General features: G+C 38.3%; 1 protein-coding gene across 1 annotated transcript in view; it reads left to right on the forward strand.

The window, feature by feature from the left end:
• The window catches only part of ANKRD42 (ankyrin repeat domain 42), a gene marked incomplete at its 5' end in the record, with an annotated part of 92,897 nt that overhangs the window by 18,142 nt on the left and 52,964 nt on the right, over positions 1 to 21,791 (forward strand). The window contains 4 exons of the mRNA XM_064365622.1: positions 655 to 762; positions 4,068 to 4,187; positions 5,060 to 5,195; positions 14,829 to 15,029. Coding sequence (XP_064221692.1) covers positions 655 to 762; positions 4,068 to 4,187; positions 5,060 to 5,195; positions 14,829 to 15,029 — 565 coding nt within the window. The remainder of the gene's footprint in view (positions 1 to 654; positions 763 to 4,067; positions 4,188 to 5,059; positions 5,196 to 14,828; positions 15,030 to 21,791) is intronic.

The raw sequence follows: 21,791 nt of genomic DNA on the forward strand, positions 1-21,791 counted from the left end.
TTTGGCCTGCACAGTATTGGTCAAACAGAATATTTACAAACATGGATCAACATTTCACTCATAGCAACCACTGACTTTAATTGAGTAGTGTCTGCACCTTACAGTCAAGAAATGTGGTCTCCACTTTGCCACAGTTCCCACTAGTCTCTATTATTTACCCAAGAGTGAGGCCAAATGTTGGTTGTCATGTGCTTGTGCTTTTGTTTTTCTTATACATAGATCTCTCATTCACTTACGATACTTCTTGGGCTACAGTGGGAATTTTATGATAACAGACCAAATTTGAAAGATAAAAATGTCAGGCCAGGCGTGGTGGCTTATGCCTGTAATCCTAGCACTTTGGGAGGCCGAGGCGAGTGGATTGCCTGAGCTCAGGAGTTCAAGACCAGCCTGAGGAAACACGGTGAAAACCTATCTCTACTAAAAATACAAAAATTAGCAGGGCGTGGCGGTGTGCGCCTGTAATCCCAGCTATTTGGGAGGCTGAGACAGGAGAATTGCTTGAACTCAGGAGGCAGAGGTTGCAGTGAGCCCAGATAGCGCCATTGTACTCCAGCCTGTGTGACAGAGTGAGACTTTGTCTTAAAAAGAAAAAAAAGATAAAAATGTTAAAAACATCTACCTTATCACTTGTTACCATGGTTGTTTTCTTAGTGTCTTCATTGGCTGCTCTGGCACAGAGCTGATACCACTCATGTAACAACAAGAGGCTGGACAGCATCTCACATAGCTGCAATCAGGGGTCAGGATGCTTGTATACAGGTAATAATAACTTACTACTTTTTTCAGTAAGTTCCATTACTTTAAGATAGTTCTGTTGTGCTATTGCTATTATTCTAATTATTTGATCCAATAGATTTAGTTTTATGTTCTAAACAAGAGCTTACTGGATTCCACAACTCAGATATTCTGATACTAAGTATCCACTTAAACAAATGGTATGAAACCAGAAATTCTTCTATCTTTGAAGTAGTTGACTATCTGGATTGTTTTGAGAAATCTGACTGTCATGACCAGATTATCTCTTTTATAGCTTGCTGCTGTGGTCTGAATGTTTGTGTCCTCCAAAATAAATATGTTGAAATCTGAACCCTAATGTCATAGTACTAAGAGGTGTGCCTTTTGGGAGGTTATTAGGTCATGAGGGGTTTGCCCTCATAAATGGGATAAATGTCCTTATGAAGGAGACCTCAGAGAGCTAGCTTGCTAGCCTCTTCCACCATATGAGGATGCTGTGAGAAGGCACTATCTGTGTAGAACAAGCCCTCACCAGACACAGAATCTGCCACTACCTTAATCTTAGACTTTCCAGCCTCCAGAACTATGAGAAATAAATTTCTGTTGTTTATATGCTCCCCAGTTTATGATATTTTGTTACAGCAGTCCGAACAGGCTAAGACACTTGCCATGCCTAAAATTTCTTATGTAATACATTGCCTGGCCAAGGTGACACATTAATATTTTGTGGGATCTGGTTTGTTAGAATAATTATATTTATTCAGTGTATTAAAATAGACTGGAATTTGGAGGAATACAGAGTCATATAAGTAAACATTGGTATTAGTTCTCATGCTGCTGTGAACAAATACCTGAGACTGGGTAATTTTTAAAGAAAAAAGGTTTAATTGACACACAGTTCCACATGGCTGGGAAGGCCTCAGGAAACTTAGAACCATGGCGGAAGGGGAAGCAAACACTCCTTCTTCACAGGGTAGCAGGAGAGAGAGAAGTGCTGAGCAAAGGGGGAAAAGCTTCTCATAAGGCCATCAGATCTCGTGAGAATGTGATCACCCCCATGATTCAATTATCTCCCACCGGGTCCCTCCCATGACCTGTGGAGCTTATGGGAACTACAATTCAAATGAGATCTGAGGTAGGGACACAGCCAATCCACATCACAGTCTTTGTCTGGAAGAAGCCTGAGATTCTGTTTCAAGGGACAGGAGCCCTACTCTGTGAGTTACAAAACAAAACAAAGCCAAGACTATGATTAAGGTTCTAATGAAAAAATACAGATGAGAAGAATTGTGTAATTTAGGAGGAGGTAGAAGGATCATAAATGGAGGCAATCAAATATCAGCTAAGCCCAAAAGAGTGGGTTGATTTTAAAGAGGTAAATAATGAGGAAGCATTATAGAGGCAAGGAATATGTTAGGAGCACATAAAAATAATGATTATCACTTATTGAACATTTATTGTGTGTCAGTCAGTCTCTCATGTATCAGTCTCTCTTCATTTCATTCAACACAAGCAGTTCTATGAGTTCCCTTTTTTATAGGTTACAAAACAGATTCAGAGTGTTAAGTATTTTGCTTAAGCAAGTGACAGAGCCAGGATTTGTACCTAGACTCATCCTATTAATCTCTATGCTATACTTCTGTAAGAAGCTGCTGACTTCGAAAATCGTGATATGTTCAGGGGATATATAACATTATAGGAGTTTGACTGAGTATAGATGATTTGTGGTGTGGACTGTTAAGAACTACGATTTGGTAGACTAGTTTTGTAAAGTTGCCTCAGAAACAGAATGAAGATTTTGGATTCATTTATATAGGAAAGAGAGCCCTTTCTCCTCTCCCCCCACCAACTCTGTGAATACCTGGAGAGAAAAGAGAAGTTTTGTTTTTGTTTTAGTTTTTTGAGTCAGGGTCTTGCTCTGTCACCCTGGCTGGAGTGCAGTGCTGTGGTCATGACTCACTGTAGCATCAACCTCCTAGGCCCAAGCAATCCTCCCACCTCAGCCTCTCAAGTAGCTGAGACCACTGACATTCGCCACCATGCCTGGCTAATGTTGGTCGCCAGGGAGAGGGGGTCTTCCTATATTCTCTAGGCTGGTCTTGAACTCCTGGGCTCAAGTGATCCTCCTGTCTTGACTTCCCAACCTGCTGGGATTACAAATATGTACCCCTGCACCTGGCTGAGAAAAGAGAGTTTTTATATACATTTATGTGTGTTTGTGTGTGTGAAACTATGTTGTATATATATTTATACATACACATAAATAAACAAAAACATCCACATGGACATTAACAGAGGAAGGAGATAATGAAAACAGTATTTCGGGGAATTATTCTAGCAAAGCGTGTCCAGGATTACTAGGACAAAGGAAGAGTTTAAAGACAAGATCAGTTAGAGATTTTTTGCTGTAATCACAAACTAGAGAGGGTAAAATTAGGTGGTAGCAGAGGGAAAGAAAGAATATGAGCCAAGACACCTTGCAAAGCAAACATTGACAGAGTATAGTGAAAATTCAAATTTTGAGTCAGAATAACAGATAATTGTGATGGAATGAGTAGGGAAATTGGAAAAGCAAGGAAGATTGGAAGGAAAGATGTTGAGTTTAAAGTGTCTGTAGGTCATCCGGTTAGAGAACGTCCAGGCAGTTGAAAAGGGGGCTGGAGATAAAGATTACAGGAATAGTAAAGTATAAAGAAGAGTCTCAAAATCCTGGGCTCAAGTGATCCTTCCACCTTGACCTGCCAAAATGCCAGGATGACAGGCGTAAGCAACTGCTCCTGGCCCAGGACTAATAACTCTTTCAAGCCAATTACTCTGTATATGATATAACCCATATATAGAAACTGGGCCAATTGCAAATTCAGATAGAACCTCTTTAGATGTAGTTAGAAACTTCATTTGGAGCTTTGAACTTGTCATTTAATAATTAATTCTTTTATTGAGTCCAAAACCCTGTTAACAGAGTATTCTACTTTTGAATTAGTGAAAGTTTAAATTTCAGTTTTATTAGGTTAGCACTAAAGAATTTAACTTAGTGGCTATTTATCTGTGCTCGTGAAAGATGTGTCTTATAAATTATATGTACGTGCTAAAGTCAGAATGGAAAATCAATATTGTAAATGTCATCTAGGCAATGTTAAAAAAGACCCCAAACATTTTCTTAGCATTAGCTAAGAATTTCTTATGGTTTGCCTGTGGCACATATGTAAGAGCATACATAATAACTTAGCTCTAGATTAAGAAATTTCTTGCCTTTGTATAATCTGCATCCGCATTTATGGTGTAACATCTATACTTATGTAAAGTCATCCCTATTTCTCTATTTTTAGGCTCTTCTAATGAATGGAGCAAATCTGACAGCCCAGGATGACCGGGGATGCACTCCTTTACATCTTGCTGCAACTCATGGACATTCTTTCACACTACAAATAATGCTACGAAGTGGAGTGGTGAGTGATTCCTGTTAACATGTGCTAATGTATGATCACATAACTGGAATAGCATTTGGTAGTCTAGTTATCTCTTCCTGACTTTTTAAATCTCTTATGTGACTTTGGGAAACTAATTTAATTTTTCGCTCTAGTTTTTCTATCTTTAAACATAGAAGCAATAATTCAGACATATCTTCTCTTCCCCCTCCAAAACCAATTTGTATTACAAAGTACTTTAGAGGTTTTGGGTTCTTCATGCCAATTCAGAGTTTAACTGGTTAGATTACGAAGCTTCAAACAAATCTTAACCAGGTGATTGTAAATCTTTATGAATTTTTGTGTGTCTACCTATGTGTTTGTTTTGAAACTCTTATATACTGATTTAGAAAGTGATTTATTTCTTCAGAAATTTTGTTTATTACAATATTTATTATGTAGTGGTTGTAAAAAATAACTTAGAAGAAGAGAACTCCAAATATTGAAGACATTGTGGTGAGAGTTGGTGTTTCTGTAGTTTGAGAAAGAGTGAAAACTTATTAAAAATTTTTGTTAACTCTGTTTATATTATCAATGATACTATTTGATAATACAGTTTATCCCTTTCATTTTATTGGTCAGGAATCTGTGACTGGTTAGATGACAAGTTCCTTTTTAAAAACTGTTTTATGTGACTTGTTCTTTTGAAAAGCCTGTTTTATAAAATTTCACAAGTATTTTATTAGCTCATATATTCAAATTAGTGGTTGCAGTACATTTTTCTATTATATTAAGTGTTTGCCTTCTTGTATTAAGAACAGCCTCCAATTCTTATTTACAGAATTAAGCTGATAGGCTTAGTGTTTTCCCTAGAAAATGGAGAAAAACTGAGTCCTTGTGAATGTTACCTCTAGGACCCCAGTGTGACTGATAAGAGAGAATGGAGACCTGTACATTATGCAGCTTTTCATGGGCGGCTTGGCTGCTTGCAACTTCTTGTTAAATGGGGTTGTAGCATAGAAGATGTGGACCACAGTGGAAACCTTCCAGGTATTTTCAATAAAGCAAATATTTTAGTTTTTCATTGATGTAAACTTTTAAATGGTTGACCTCATTTAAGAAATTTAAACTGTTGGCTGGCGTGGTGGCATATACCTGTAATCTCAGCACTTTGAGAGGCTGAGGAAGGAGGATCCCTTGGGGCCAGGAGTTTGAGACCAGCCTGGGAAACACAGTGAGACACTCTCTCTACAAGAAAAAAAAAAGTAAAAGAAAGAAAAAAGCTGGGTGTTGTGGTGTGTGCCTATAGTCCAACTTCTTGAGAGGCTAAGGTGGGAGGGTCACTCGAGCCCAGGGATTTGAGGCTACGATGATCTGTGATTATGCAGCTGGACTTTAGTGAGCCTTCAGTGGCAACAGAGTGAGACCCCATCTCTTAAACAAAAAAGACATTGAAACCAATTATTTTATTAGTCCCTCACAAAACAAAGTAATATATATGTTGATATGAACATTTTTAAAATCTTATATCACACCCATCTTATGTAACTTTCATGTGATTGATTTTTTTCTGGAAACATATCATCAAAAGAAAAATTAGCAAAATTAAACATAGATTTGCTCTTCCCACCAGCTCTTTCCTTCATCTGCTAGCTATTGTTTTTATTTTTTTAACTTCACCTCTTTTTGCCCTATAAACTTATTTATTTTAAAATTTTTTATTTTTTTGAAACAAGGTCTTGCTCTGTTGCCTAGGCTGGAGTGCACTGGTGTGCTCTCAGCTCACTGCAACCTCCACCTCCCAGGTTCAAGTGATTCTTTTTTTTTTTTTGAGATGGAGTCTTGTTCTGTCACGAGGCTAGAGTGCAGTGGTGCAATCTTGGCTCACTGCAACCTCTGCCTCCTGGGTTTAAGTGTTTCTTCTTCCTCAGCCTCCCAAGTAGCTGGGGCCACAAGCTTGTGCCACCACGCCTGGCTAATTTTTGTATTTTTTGTAGAGAAGTGGTTTCACTATGTTGGCCAGGATGGTCTCGATCTCTTGACTTCATGATCCTCCCACCTCGGTCGGCCTCCCAAAGTGCTGGGATTACAGGCGTGAACTACTGCGCCCGGCCAGGTTCAAGTGATTCTTATGCCTGCCTCAGCCTCCTGAGTAGCTGGGTTTTAGGCACCTGCTGCCATGCCTGGCTGGTTTTTATATTTTTAGTAGAAATGAAATATTTTATATTTCACCATGTTGGCTAGCCTGTTCTTGAACTTCTGGCCTCAAGAGACCTGCCTGCCTTGGCTTCCCAAAGTGCTGGGATTACAGGTGGGAAACACTGTCCCTGGCCCAACTTTTTAATTTTTTAAACAGTGCTGTATCAATGGAGGATACTAGTTAATTTGAGTTAATTTGCTACTTCAGTTGTCTAATCTACAGTAAAGTAGCCAGTGGAGACCTAGGCTCTAACACTCTATCTTCTTGAAGAAGTGGTTTAGAAATTCAAAAGGATAGATGACAGTGAGATTGGAGTGAAAATGATACTTGAATGTTAACTTAAAGAAGCAAACACACAAAGGGGAAGGGCAGAATAATATGAACATGCCTGATCAAATCACTTTGCTATTCAGAACCTCCCTGGATCCTTGTGGAGCCTCTGATTCTTTGGCTAAGCATGCTGGACTTACATACTTTGGCTCCTACCTACCTGCATGGCCTCATCTTTCTATACCTTTACACTACAGTCTAGGATCATTTTGCTTTTTTCATCTTACAGTGTTCATTTAGTGAAGTCTTTTGGTATGAACTCTTAATTTTTGTGTATCTGAAAATGACTTTATTTTGTTCTCATTCTTTTTACTTTGTATTCTGTGTTTTTTAAAAAGGTAAAATTTAAATTGAAGTACAGCATGTATTCAGTTTGAATCAGGAAAATGCCTGATTCAAATGTACAGCTCATTGAATTTTCACAGTTGAACACGTTTCTGTAACCATCATTTAGATGAGGAGTAGAATATTACTATCACCCAAAAGTCTCCCTTATATCTCCTTTTCAGTTACTTTTATCCTCCAAAGTTAATTACTAACTACTAACATATAAATTAGTTTTTCACTTTTTGAACTCTGTGGAATAAAATAGTACACGGGTGCGGTGGCTCACACCAGTAATCCCAGCACTTTGGGAGGCCGAGGTGAGTGGATCACCTGAGGTCAGTAGAGACCAGCCTGGCCAACATGGTGAAACCTCATGTCTACTAAAAATACAAAAATTGGCTGGGCATGGTCGCACATGCCTATAATCCCGGATACTTGGGAGGCTGAGGTAGGAGAATCTCTTGAATCTGGGAGGTGGAAGTTGCAGTGAGTTGAGATCACACCATTACACTCCAGCCTGAGCAACAGAGAACGACTCTGTCTCCAAAAATAAAATATTCTTTTGTGTTTGTCTTCTTTCACTTTTTCAGACTGCTTTCAGTTGCTCCATTTTTTCATTAACATATGGTATTATTAGTTTTTTATTAGTTTTAGTCATTCCAGTGGATGTATCTCATTGCAGTTTCAAATTTACATTTTTCCTGATAACTAAAGATGTCGAACATCATTTCATAGGTTTAATGGCTATTTGGTTATTTTCTTTTGTGAAGTACCAGTTCAGATCTTTTGCCTATTAGCTGTTGGAGTATGTCTTTTTCTTACTGGATTGTAGGAGTTCTTTATATATTCTAGATACAAGCCCTTTGTCAGTTATGTTTATTACCAGTATCTTTCATGCAAATACCTTTCTAGTCTTTCTACTCTATGGCTTGCTCTTTTATTCTTTGGTATCTTTTGATAAATAGAGGTTTTAATTTTTTTTTTTTTTTTGAGATGGAATCTTGCTCTGTTGCCCAGGCTGGAGTGTAGTGGCACAATCTTGGCTCACTGCAACCTCTGCCTCCTGGGTCCTGAGTAGCTGGGTTTACAGGCATGTGCTACCACACCTGGCTAATTTTTGTATTTTTAGTAGCAACACGGTTTCACCATGTTGACCAGGCTGGTCTTGAACTCCTGACTGTGATCCACCCACCTCAGTCTACTAAAGTGCTGGGATTATAGGCGTGAGCCACCACACCTGGCCAGAGGTTTTAATTTTAATGTAGTTCATTTTAATAATCTCTTCCTTTGTAGTTAGTGCTTTCTGTAACCTGTCCAAAAAAATCTTTCCTTACTCTTTGGTCATGAAGACATTCCTTTATGTTATCTTTTAGAAATTTTTTTTTTTTTTTGGGACAGAGTCTTGTTCTGTCGCCAGGCGCCAGGCTGGAGTGCAGTGGCGTGATCTTGGCTCACTGCGACCTCCACCTCCGGATTCAAGCAATTCTCCTGCCTCAGCCTCCCAAGTAGCTGGGACTACAGGCGTGCACCACCATGCCCAGCTAATTTTTGTATTTTTTGGGTAGAGACGGGGTTTCACCATGTTGGCCAGGATGGTCTCGATCTCTTGACCTCATCATCCGCCCGCCTCGGCCTCCCAAAGTGCTGGGATTTCAGGCGTGAGCCACCGCGCCCATCAGAAATTTTATTATCTTACTTTCACATTTATATTCCCAATCTTCCTAGAACTGACTTTTCTGTGTGTAATACAAGGTAGGGGTCAGTTTTATTTTTGTATTGTCCATTATCAAATATACTTGATCACTTTTGTTAGTCCCTTGTTGTCTGGTCATTAAAAAATCCAGTTGTTTCTTTAAATATATATAATTGTTTTATTTGTAACCAGGTAGAGTATTTATAATAATATGGATGTTAAGAAAGAATGTCACCTCAGGTCTAGACTGCTTGTGTTGAAATTGCTCTCATAAAATTGTTTTGTATTGATAAATGTACATATTTTTGGTGTACCTGTGATAATTTGATGCATTCATGTAATGTATGAAGATCAAATCAAGGGAATTGGGGTAGCCATCACCTTAAATATTTCTTTATGCTAGAAACATTTAAATTATTTTTTTCTAGTTATTTTGAAATACACAATAGATTATGGTTAACTGTAATCACCCTACTGATCTGGCAAACACAGTATTTGTCTTTCTGTGCTTGACTTATTTTACTTAACATAATGACCTCTAATTCCATCCATCTTGTGACAGTGACAGGATTTCATTAATTTTTGTCTGAATGATATTCCATTGTGAATATACATTACATTTTCTTTATACATTCATCATTGATGTGCACTTAGATTGATTCCATATTTTAGCTATTGTGAATAGTGTATTAATAAACATGAGAGTGTAGCTATCTCTTTGATATATTGATTTTTTTTCTTGTGGATATATACCCAGTAGTGGAATTGACTTATAGTTTATTTAATATAAATATAGCTACTCTTGTTCTTTTTTGGCTTCTAGTTGAATGGAATATCTTTCCCATTCCTATGCTTTCAGTCTATGTGTCTTTATAGTTGAAGTGATTTTTTTTATAGGCAGTATATGTTGGGACATGTTTCTTTATAATCCGTGCCTTTTAATTGGAGAGTTAAGTCCATGTACATTCAGTGTTGTTATAGGTGGGTAAAGACTCACAACTGCCATTTTGTTGCTTGTTTTCTGGTTGTTTTGTAACTCCTTTGTTCCTTTCTGTCTTTCTTTGTGGTTAAGTGATTTTCTCTGGTAGTATGTTTTAATTTTTGCTCTTTAGTAAATATAGGTTTTTGCATTGTAGTTACCGTGAATCTTACATCTTATGGATATAACAAATTATTTTAAAGAGATGACAACTTACCTTAGGTCACAAAGAAAGGAATAGAAACAAGGAAAAGACAAAACAAAATGCCCTACATGTTAACTCTTTATCCCACATTTTGCCTTTTTGTTGTCTCTGTTTACATAGTTTTGGATTTTTGTTTGTTTGTTGTTTTGAGACAGAGTCTCACTCTGTTACGCAGGCTGGAGTGCAGTGGGACAATCTTGGCTCACTGCAACCTTCACCTCCTGGGTTCAAGAGATTCTTCTGCTTCGGCCTCTCAAGTAGCTGGGATTACAGGCGCTCACCACCATGCCCAGCTAATTTTTTGTAATTTTCATAGAGATGGGGTTTCCCCATGTTGGCCAGGCTGGTCTGTAACTCCTGACCTCAAATGATCCACCCGCCTCAGCCACCCAAAGTGTTGGGATTACAGGAGCGAGCCATTGTGCCCCACCAATTTACATATTTTTGTATTGCCTGTCTCTTAACAGGTTGCTATAGCTATTATTTTTGTTAGATTTGTCTTTTAGTCTTCGTATTAGTTATCACACAACACAGTACATTATTGGAGTCTTCTAGGGTTGTCCATGTTCTTAATTTCACCAGTGATTTTTATACCTTCAAATGTTTTTTATTTACACATTAGTGTTTCTCCTTCCTGATTGAAGAACTCCCTTTAGCATTTCTTGTAAGATGGTTCTGGTGATTGTAAATTCTCAGTTTTTGTTTGTGTGGGAAAGGCTTTCTGTCTTCCTTATAGTTGAAGGAGCTTTGCTGATTCTTAGATGGCAGGGTTTTGTTTTTGTTTTTGTTTTTTTGTCCTTTTAGCACTTTGAAAATGTTCTGGTCCTTCCTGGCCTGTGTGTTTTTTCTTGAGAAGTTTGTTGCCAGATAAATTGGAGCTCCTTTATATGTTATTTGTTTCTTTATTGTTGCTGCTTTTAGGATCCTCCCTTTGTCTTTGACCTTTGAGAGTTTGATTATTATATGCCTTGGATAGTCTTACTGGGGTTGAATATTTTGGTGTTCTAAGACCTTCCTATTTCTGGATATTTATCTCATGTTTTGGAAAGTTTTCTGTTATTATTTCTTTGGATAACCTTTCTACCACTTGTTTTTCCTCATTTCCTCTTGAACACCAGTAATTTTTAGATTTGTTTTTTTTTTGAGATGATTTTCTATTTCTTGTAGGTGATTTTCATTTCTTTCCATTTTTTTTCTCATCTAATTGGGTATTTTCAAATAGCCTATTTTTGAGCTCACTGATTCTTTCCTCTGCTTAACTCATTCTGTTGTTGAGACCCTCTAATGAATTTGTTAGTTCAGCAAATGTTTCTTAATTTTAAGATTTCTGTTTGATTTTAAAAATTATTTAAAATCTTTTTGTTACATTTTTGTGATCAATTTCTGAATTGCTTTTCTATGTTTTCTTGGAGATTACTAAGTTTCCTTAAAACTGCTATTTTGAATTCTTTGAGAACTCACATATTGACATCTTATTAGAGTCAGTCAGTGGTTTATTGGTTTGTCTTTTTGGATAGGTTGTTTCTCTGTTATTATTTCTAATGGATGTACATCTATGTCTTTGCATTGAAGGATTAGTTAGTTTTTCCAGTCTTCTCTGTCTGACTTGCTTTGGTTTTTATGGGATAGGTTTGTTTAGAGATTCTTGGTAATTTTCTTGTTGATTTTTTTTTTCCAGGAGGTCTCTGCCTCCTTTTTGGCACTAAATGGCGCCTTAGGCTCAGGTTTGCCTTGGCTGTAGTAAACAAACCATTGGAGTGCAGTTCATTCCAAATTGGAGAGGTCCTAAAAGGGATATCTCAGCAATATGGAAAGGCTTGCTAGCCGTTTGTGCCCAGGGGAACTGTGGAAAGAACCTTAGTATGGTGATGCCACTCTGATTTGGTATCTCGTTTCGCTTAGTTACAGAGCAGAGTTTCCAGGACTGAGGATGGTAGTCCTACCTCTCCCCTTTGTCTCTGGCTGTCCTCAGGGATATAATAGTCTTCAGGCACACCCAGTACTCCCTGTGGCTGGAGGCAGGGAGAGGTCTTCTGCTAGGGAGCCTAAGATGATAGGGGGAAGCTGCTTGTCTACTTTGATTTTACTTTTTCTAGTATAGAAACTGTGAGTTGGGGGAAATTTTTATGAGCTTGGTGCTGGGCAGAATTGGGGGAGGCATGTCTGGGATATGAAAGTCTGATTCTCTTACTGATGCTCAGTTTTTTCACTTGACTGTGGCCCCAGAAACTGTTTCATCCTCATATTTGAGTTCTGGGCTATTGCTAGTGATAATATCAGTATTGTGTATTTGGTTTTGTTTTCTGTGAAACTAGAGAGTGAAACTAGCTTGCTTCTACGGGCCATTTTGGAAATAGAAACCCTCTCAAAAAATTTTTATTAATTTGACATACATTTATTGAGCACATACTATGTGTCAGTTCTTCTTCGGAGAGCTGGGGATATTACAGCAAATAAAAGACAAAGTCTGTCTACATGTGGTGGTGAGGGGAGAGACAGATAATCATCTAAATGAATGAGCAAAATATATATTACATAAGGATATGTGTTTAGATAAATATAAAGTAGGAAAGGAGAGTAGAGAGTATTAGAGAGGATGAAATTTAAAATAAGTTGTTAAGAAAGCCTTCACTGAGGAAGTGACAATTGGGTAAACTCCTGAAGGAGTTGAGGAAGCAGATTTTGTGGATATCCTGGAGGAAGAACATTTCAGGTAGAGGTAACAGCAAGTGTAAAGCTCCTGAGGCAGGGATGTGCATGGTGTGTTTGTGTAATAGCAAGTCAGTGTAGTTCCAACAGAAGTGAGGGGGTGAATATTAGATGATAAGGTTGGAGAAGTAAGAGGAGCCGTTAGAGGGTTTGTTTGTTTTTTCTTTCCTTCTTTCCTGTCTTTCTCATTATGTTGCCCAGTCTGGACTTGAACTCCGGGGCTTAAGCAAACCTTCTGCCTCAGCCTCCTGAATACCTAGGACTATAGGCATGTGCCAGCATGCCCAACTTTATTGGAGGGTTTTGATCACATTAGTGACATGATCTGACCTGTGTTTAAAGGGATCATTTTGGGCTGGGTGCAGTGACTGATGCTTGTAGTCCCAGCACTTTGGGAGGCCAAGGTGGGTGCATTGCTTGAGGCCAGGAGTTTGATACTAGCCTGGCCAACATGGTGAAACTCTGTCTCTACTAAAAATACAAAAAATTGCTGGGCATGGTGGCACATGCCTGTAATCCCAGCTACTTGGAGGCTGATGCACCAGAATCGCTTTGAACCTGGGAGGTTGAGGTTTCGGTGAGCTGAGATTGCACCACTGCATTCCAGCCTGTGCAGAAGAGTAAGATCCTGTCTCAAGACAAACAAAAATAAAGGGATCATTTGACTGTTATGTTTATACCAGACTGCAGTTGAGAGTGTGGCAGTGGTATGGGCAAGAAATAGGGAGAGCAGTTGGAAGCCTGATGCAATAATTTAGGCTACTATTTGGGTTGGCCAGTATAGAGGCAGCAAAGGTAGTGAGAAGTAATCAGGTTCTGTGTATGTTTTGAAGGAGTCAATAAAATTCGTTGATGGTTTAGATGTGGGGAGTAATGGAAAGGGGAGTCAAAGATGGCTCCGAGGCTTATGGGCCTGAACAATGTGGAGAGAACTTCCATTAACTGAGATGGGGAGACTATAGAGGGAAAATGTGTACGAGGAGGCTAAGGAGCTCAACTTTTGACATATGTTAGAAATGCCTATAAGCCTTATAAGTGTAAATGATGAGTAAGCAGTTAGACGAATCTGAAGTTTTAGTGGGGCAGTGTTTAGTGTAAGGGGCAACTGAGGGAGAATAGATTGATATGTGCCAGCAACTTATATTCTGGACTTCTTATCTGGGACTTCTTGTTTCATCTGAATTATACTGGCCACTTGGGCATTACCCTGCTTTTCCATAGTCAAGGTATGTCAATTGGGCTTATTTCCCAAGTGGTCACTTCTTAAGAGATGTAAAACCTGTCTTGATCTTTGTAATTATTGCCTCTATGCTTGTAACAACTCCAGATTCATTCCTTTTTTTATTTTTCTTTTCCATAAAGTTTTTTTAGGTTATGGCTGTCCCTGAGTCTGATCCAATATGCTTTCTTTCAGCGATTCTTTAAAATTTCTTTTCTGTTCATGGCATTCCTGTTTGTTTCGTTAGTTTTTTATAACTTTAAAAAATATCTTTTCTATTATTTTCTGAGATTTAGGCTGTAAATGGTGAAGTCAGTGTATATACCTAGTCTGCATTTCAATCCATTCTTCTTGTTTATAATAAAAAGAATAAATTATAGAAAAGTGACAAATGCATAGCAATAAAAATAATATTCTTATTTGCATAATGACTATTGGTTTATTTCTTCTACTTTTTTTCCAGAATATTAAATTTTATTTGTTTATTTTACTTACATAGTAAGCATTTTATTATGTAATTATAAATTGCATAATTGGGATTTTACTTTCTAAGATAACTTTCTGGGGCTGCTTTTCAGTGACCCTCATCTGGTCTCTCTAGACTCATGATAAGTATAACTATTCAACTGTTTACTCACTGCTTTGAAGTGACTAGAAGGCTGACTGTGTAAAGAAATGCAGACTGGGTAAAAGGTCTCTTCTCTGTGTTCCTGTCATTTGGGAAGGGGATAGTCATCTCCCTATGAGGAATAGAGCTAATGTGTTATTTCTTTTTTCAAGTTATTTTAGTTTCAATTTAAAAATTAAATTCTGCCAGGCATGGTGGCTCCTGCCTATAATCCCAGCTACTTGGGAGGATGAAGTAGGGGGATTCTCTTGAGCCCAGGAATTGGAGGGTATAGTGAGCTATGATTGTGCCACTGCACTCCAGCCTGGGTGGCAGAGCAAGATCTTATCTCTAAATAAATAAATACATACATAAAAATTTTTAAAAAATTAAACATTTTTTTCTTACCTCTAGTTCACTTAGCAGCCATGGAAGGCCACCTTCACTGTTTCAAATTCCTATTCAAAAGGATGAGCAGTGCAACACAAGTTTTAAAAGCCTTCAATGATAATGGAGAAAATGTACTGGATTTGGCCCAGAGGTTCTTCAAGCAGAACATCATACAGTTTATCCAGGGGGCTGAGTATGAAGGAAACGCTTTGGAAGATCAGGAAAGTAAGTAATTAAGTTGATATGTTCTAGCATATAATATGATGATGATGATGATAATATAATGAGTAGAATCAATGAAATAGGAAAAGAAGATGTAAGGCAAATGTTATATATTTTATATGTAAAAATATAAACATGTTTAATATATAACATTAAAATTTATTGTATATCATTGCTTATACATTCGTCCAGATTCTTTATTATGAAATATTTTAGACAAAAATGTGTAGAGGTCAGATACAGTGGCTCATACCTGTAATCCTAGCACCTTGGGAGTCTGAGGTGAGTGTATTGCTTGAGCTCAGAAGTTTGAGACCAACCTGGGCAATAGAGTAAAACCCTATCTCTACAAAAATTACAAAAATTAGCTGGATATGGAGGCGTGCCTATAATTCCAGCTACTTGGGAGGCTGAGGTGGCAGGACGGATTGAGCTCAGGAAATCAAGGCTACAGTGAGCCATGATTGTACCTCTGTACTCCAGCCTGGGTGACAGAATGAGACCCTGTCTCAGAAAAAAAAAAAAAAAAAGAGATTAACATAGTGAGTAGTGAATCACTAAATTTAATAATAAAATATATAGACTGGACAGGGTGGCTCACGCCTGTAATCCTAGCACTCTGGGAGGCCAAGGCAGGCGTATCACCTGAGGTTGGGAGTTCAAGACCAGCCTGACCAACATGAAGAAACCCCATTTCTACTAAAAATACAAAATTAGCCAGGCATGGTGGCACATGCCTGTTATCCCAGCTACTCAGGAGGCTGGGCAGGAAAATCACTTGAACTTGGGAGGCGCTGGTTTCGGTGAGCTGAGATCATGCCATTGCACTCCAGCCTGGGCAACAAGAGCAAAACTCTCTCAAAAAAAAAAAAAAAAAAAAAAAAGAATAAAATATAGAGTTGAAGCCTTTTGGATCTATCTCCCTAATACCATTACCTTTTCTTTCTCCCCAAAAATAAAATATTACTTTAGATTTTTCATTCCATTCTGCAGTTTTATAATTTAGTTATATATATTCATACAAATATGTATATTGTTTTGTGCATTTGTTAGGAGGCTAAACTGCTGTAATAAAGAAATCCCAAAGTTCAGTGGCTTAAATGATATAGAAGTTTATTTCTTATATATGTCAGGCTTAGTTAGAGGGCAAATCTGTTTCATGTAGTCATTCAGGCACTTACTGCTATCTTCCAGGTTCTTTATAGTTGTTGCTAATCCAGCAGAGGGTTAGGAGGGAACAAGGGTATAAGCCTAAAAACAGAGATTACCAAGATGGAAGTTACACTTACCAGGGTTGCTGACATTCAGTTGGCAAGAGTTTACTCATGGCCATAAATAGGCTGCAAGGAAGGATGCCTAGTTCATTACCTGGCTGGGAAGCCTTCTCCCAGCTGCAGCTCTATTACTGTCGAAAGGAAGGGGATTTTGGTGGACAATTAGCAGTCTTTGACACTCCTTTTGAAACTTTATAAAAATGGCATAAAAAATACTATCCTTTTTTTTTTCTTTTTCTTTTGTTAACACAGATCATAGGAAACAATATTCTTCTTTAACTTACTTTCTTCACAAAATAATATGTTCTTGAAATTATTAAGTTAATTAATAATGGTATCCCAGTTTATTATTTTATATATTTATTAGATTCCATTCTATGAAAATCGTTATTTATCTGTTCTCCATTTGACATTTAGGTTCCTTACAATTTTTCACTATTACAATCAGTATGGTAATGGCTATTCTTGTATGTATTTTTTTATGTACATGTACAAGAATTTCTTTAGAACTGAGGCATGGTGGCTCATGCCTATAATCCCAGCACTTTAGGAGGTTGAGGTGGAAGGATTGCTTGAGCCCAGAAATTCAAGACCACCCTAGGCAACATAGGGAGAAGGGAGACTCTGTCTCTACAAAAAATAAAAATAATCAGACACACACCTTTGGTCCCAGCTACTTGGGAGGCTGAGGTGGGAGGATTACTTGAGCCCAGGAATTTGAGGCTGTAGTGAGCTATGATTGTACCACTGCACACCAGCCTAGCCTGTCTCAAAGAAAAAAAAAGATTTCTTTAGAGAAGTGCTTCCCTACCTTTTTCACAAATAGGCTACATAGAAAATGGTAGTATTGTATGGCACACTGTCAACATCGGATGAGGCTTCTCAAGGTCTTGCTTATCTTCTCTGAAGACTCAGAATTTAAGAGCTCAGCTTTATTTCTTTTTTTAAAAATTTTTATTTAATTTTCATTTATTATTTTTATTTTCTTTTTCTTTTTCATAGTAACTTACTAGATAATCAGCTTAATTTCTAAATGCTTTGTAAATAGTTAGAAAACTCTAGGTTTTCCCCACCCTCAATATAAAAGATATTGCTACATGCTTCATCAAAGTGGTTGTAGGAGTTTACAGTCTCATCAGCAGTGTCGGGTGAGAACTTAGAGAAACACAGTGTTCAGTATTGTTAGACTCCAAAACTTTTACCAGTTGGTTGGATATGAAAAGGTGTAATTTGTGGTTTGACTTGCATGTTCTTGATTACTAATGAGGTTGAACACCTTTTCATAAATTTATTGACTATTCTGGTTTTCTACTTATTGCCTGTGTTTTCTCCCCTTTTAAAAATTGTGTTCTTGGGCCGGGTGCGGTGGCTCATGCCTGTAATCCCAGCACTTTGGGAGGCCGAGGTGGGTGGATCACAAGGTCAAGAGATCGAGAACCATCCTGGTCAACATGGTGAAACCCCGTCTCTATTAAAAATACAAAAAATTAGCTGGGCACGGTGGTGCATGCTTGTAATCCCAGCTACTCAGGAGGCTGAGTCAGGAGAATTGCCTGAACCCAGGAGGTGGAGGTTGCAGTGAGCCGAGATCGTGCCATTGCACTCCAGCCTGGATAACAAGAGTGAAACTCCGTCTCAAAAAAAAAAATTGTGTTCTTTATCCTTCCCTAAATAATTTGTCTGAGTTCTCTATAGATTCCTGATACCAATAATTTATTGATTTCATCTGATACAGATATTTCCTCTCACATGGGGCTTGTTATTTTCCACTTTGGTTATGGTATCCTTAAAAAATCATATTTATTAAAGTATAATTTACTTATAATAAACGACATAAATTTTAAGTGTGCAATTTGATGCATTTTGACATATCTATACACTTATGAATCCATGACAACAATCAAGATACAAAACAAGGCCGGGCGCGGTGGCTCATGCCTATAATCCCAGTACTTTGGGGGGCCGAGGCCGGCGGATCACGAGGTCAAGAGATTGAGACCATCCTGGTCAACAAGGTGAAACCCCGTCTCTACTAAAAATACAAAAATTAGCTGGGCATGGTGGTGCGCACCTGTAGTCCCAGCTACTCGGGAGGCTGAGGCAGGAGAATTGCTTGAACCCAGGAGGCAGAGGTTGCAGTGAGCCAAGATCGCGCCATTGCACTCCAGTCTGGGTGACAACAGTGAAACTCTGTCTCAAAAAAAAAAAAAAAAGATACAAAACATTTTCATTTCCCCAAAGATTTTTTTATATCACTTTGCAGTTCATCCCTCCTTTTACTGTAGCTCTAACCACTGCTCTTCTTCTTGTCAATACAGATTAGTTTGCATTTTATAGAATTTTATATGTAAAAGGAGTGATTTGGAGTTTCACCCATGTTGTCTGTATTAGTACTTCATTCCTTTTTATGGCAGAGTAGTATTTCATTGTGTGGATAGGCCATATTTTGTTTATCCATTTACCTGTTGTGAGCGTTTGGATTGTTTCCAGTTTGGGGCTAGTACTAATAAAGCTGCTATGAACATATATGTAGATATATATTTGCATTTATCTCGGTAAAGAACTAGGAGTGGAACCTAAAGTAGCGGTGTATGTTTAACTTTAAGAAGATGTCAAACTGTTTTTCAAAGTAGTTGAACGTTTTACATCTCTCACCAGAAATATATGAAAATTCCATTTGCTCCATATCTTTGTGATCAGTCTGTTTTAGCCATTCTAATGGATATGTAGTGTTAATCTTGTGGTTTTAATTTTCATTTCTTTGATAGTTAATGATGTTGAACATCTTTTCATATGCTTATTGGTCATTCATATATCTTCTTTTATGAAGTGTCTATTTTGTTGCCTTTTTAAAAATTGGGTTATTTCTCTACTTACTGAGTTTTGACAGTTCCTTATATGTTCTAGATACAAGCTCTTTGTCAAGTATCTATATGTATTGCTAATATCTTCTCTTATTCAGAGGCTTGTCTTTTTGTTTTGGTTTTTAGAGACAGATTCTTTCTTCTTTTTTTTGAGACAGAGTTTCATTCTTGTCTCCCAGGCTGGAGTGCAATGACGTGATTTTGGCTCACTACAGCCTCGCTTCCTGGGTTTAAGCGTAGAGACAGATTCTTGCTCTGTCGTGCTGGAGTGCAGTAGCACAATCATAGCTCACTGTAACTTAGAACTCCTGAGCTCAAGTGATCCTCCTGCCTAAGCCTCCCAAGTAGCTAGGTCTACAGGCATACCACATAACACCTGGCTAATACTTTAAAGTTTTTTTTGGTAGAGACAGGGTCTCACTATGTTGCCCAGGCTGAACTTGAACTCCTGGACTCAAGCAATCTTCCTGTGTTGGCTTCTCAAAGCACTAGAATTGCAAGTGTGAGCCACCAGGCCTGCCTGCCTTTTTCTTTTCTTAATAGTGTCTTACAAAGAGCAAAAGTTTTAAATTTTGATAAAGTACAGTTTACTGTTTTTTTTATGATTAGTATTTTTAGTTCTATCTATGAATTATTTGCCTATCCCAAGATCAGCACGATATTCTCCTATGGTTTCTTCTGGAAGTTTAATAGTTCTAGTTTTTACATTTAAATCGTTGATCTATGTAAAGTTAAGTTTTGTATATGGAATGAAATAAGGTGTTGATTTAAATTTTATGTTTATTTTATTTTACATATAGCCAGTTGTTCCAGCACTATTTTTGGAAAAGATTCCCCTTTACTGATTGAAATGTCTTGGCACCTTTGTCAAAAACCAGTTGCCTTAGATATATGGATCTACGGCTGGGTGTGGTGGCTCACGCCTATAATCCCGGCACTTTGAGAGGCCAAAGTGGGAGGGATCACGAGGTTAGGAGTTTGAGACCAGCCTAACCAACATGGTGAAACCCAGTCTCTACTAAAAATACAAAAATTAGCCAGATGTGGTGACATGCGCCTGTAATCCCAGCTATTCAGGAGGCTGAGGCAGGAGAATTGCTTGAACCCTGAAGGTGGAGGTTGCAGTGAGCTGAAATCGTGCTGCACACCAGCTTGGGTGACAGAGCGAGACTCCATCTCAAAAGAAAAAAATATGTATGTGTGTGTGTGTGTGTGTGTATGTGTGTGTGTGTGTGTGTGTATGTGTGTTTATATAATATACATAAATATATATATATAGTTCTACTCTTGCTGGTCTTTGCTTGTTCTGTCTTACTGATCTGTTTGTCTATTTGCCATTATTACACTGCCTTGATTACTGTAGCTTTATAATAAGTCTTGAAATCAAGTAGTATAAGTCCTTTCAACTTCTTTCTTTTTTTTTGAGACAGAGTTTCACTCTTGTTACCCAGGCTGGAGTGCAGTGGCGCGATCTCGGCTCACCGCAACCTCCGCCTCCCGGGTTCAGGCAATTCCCCTGCCTCAGCCTCCTGAGTAGCTGGGATTACAGGCACGGCCGGGCGCGGTGGCTCGCGCCTGTAATCCCAGCACTTTGGGAGGCCGAGGCGGGTGGATCACGAGGTCAAGAGATCGAGATCATCCTGGTCAACATGGTGAAACCCCGTCTCTACTAAAAATAAAAAAAATTAGCTGGGCATGGTGGTGCGTGCCTGTAATCCCAGCTACTCAGGAGGCTGAGGCAGGAGAATTGCTTGAACCCGGGAGGCGGAGGTTGCGGTGAGCTGAGATCGCGCCATTGCACTCCAGCCTGGGTAACAAGAGTGAAACTCCGTCTCAAAAAAAAAAAAAATTCTTTGGCTATTCTAGGTTGTTTCTTTCCATATGTAAAAATGAGAATAGCTACATTTTAGATTTGTTAAGAGGGTTAAATTATGCAATCCTTTGGCATCCAAGTATCCTAGAAGATCTTACTAAAAAAAAAAAAAAGGCAAAATGATGCATTCCTTACAAGTGCTTACTACCGTGTCTGGCATTTTTGGTAAAGACTCAATTTATGTAGTTATTAGCATTAAAGACATTTTATTAAGCATCAACTATATGCTAGGGATCGGGTTAGGTACCATCAGTGTTTTTTTTTTTTTGTGGTGTGTGTGTGTGTGTGTGTTTGAGTAAGCATGTATGTGTATATATGTACAGCTGGTCCTCCATATCTGCAAGTTCCACATCTGCAGATTCAACAGATGGAAATATTTCAAGGAGAAACCAATAAAAATAACAATACAGCAATTAAATTAATGCACATAAATAACAATACAAGCTGGATGCAGTGGTCCATGCCTATAATCCCAGTGCTTTGCTTGGAGGCTGGGGCAGGAGGATCGCTTGAGGCCAGGAGTTGAGACGAGCCTGGGAAACATAGTGAGAACCCCAACTCATATATTTTTATATATATATATACGTATATATATATATTAGTTAGGCATCATGGTGCATCCCTGTAACCCTAGCTACCCTGGAGGCTGAGGCGGGAGGATTGCTTGAACCCAGGAGTTCAAGGTTACAGTGAGCTGTGACCACACCTGGGTGACAGAGTGAGACCCTGTCTCTGAAACAAAACAAACAAAAGC

The sequence above is a fragment of the Aotus nancymaae genome, unplaced genomic scaffold (genome assembly GCF_030222135.1).
Source record: "Aotus nancymaae isolate 86718 unplaced genomic scaffold, 86718_ANA_hifiasm-v0.15.2.pri h1tg000059l, whole genome shotgun sequence".
Lineage (NCBI taxonomy): Eukaryota > Metazoa > Chordata > Mammalia > Primates > Aotidae > Aotus > Aotus nancymaae.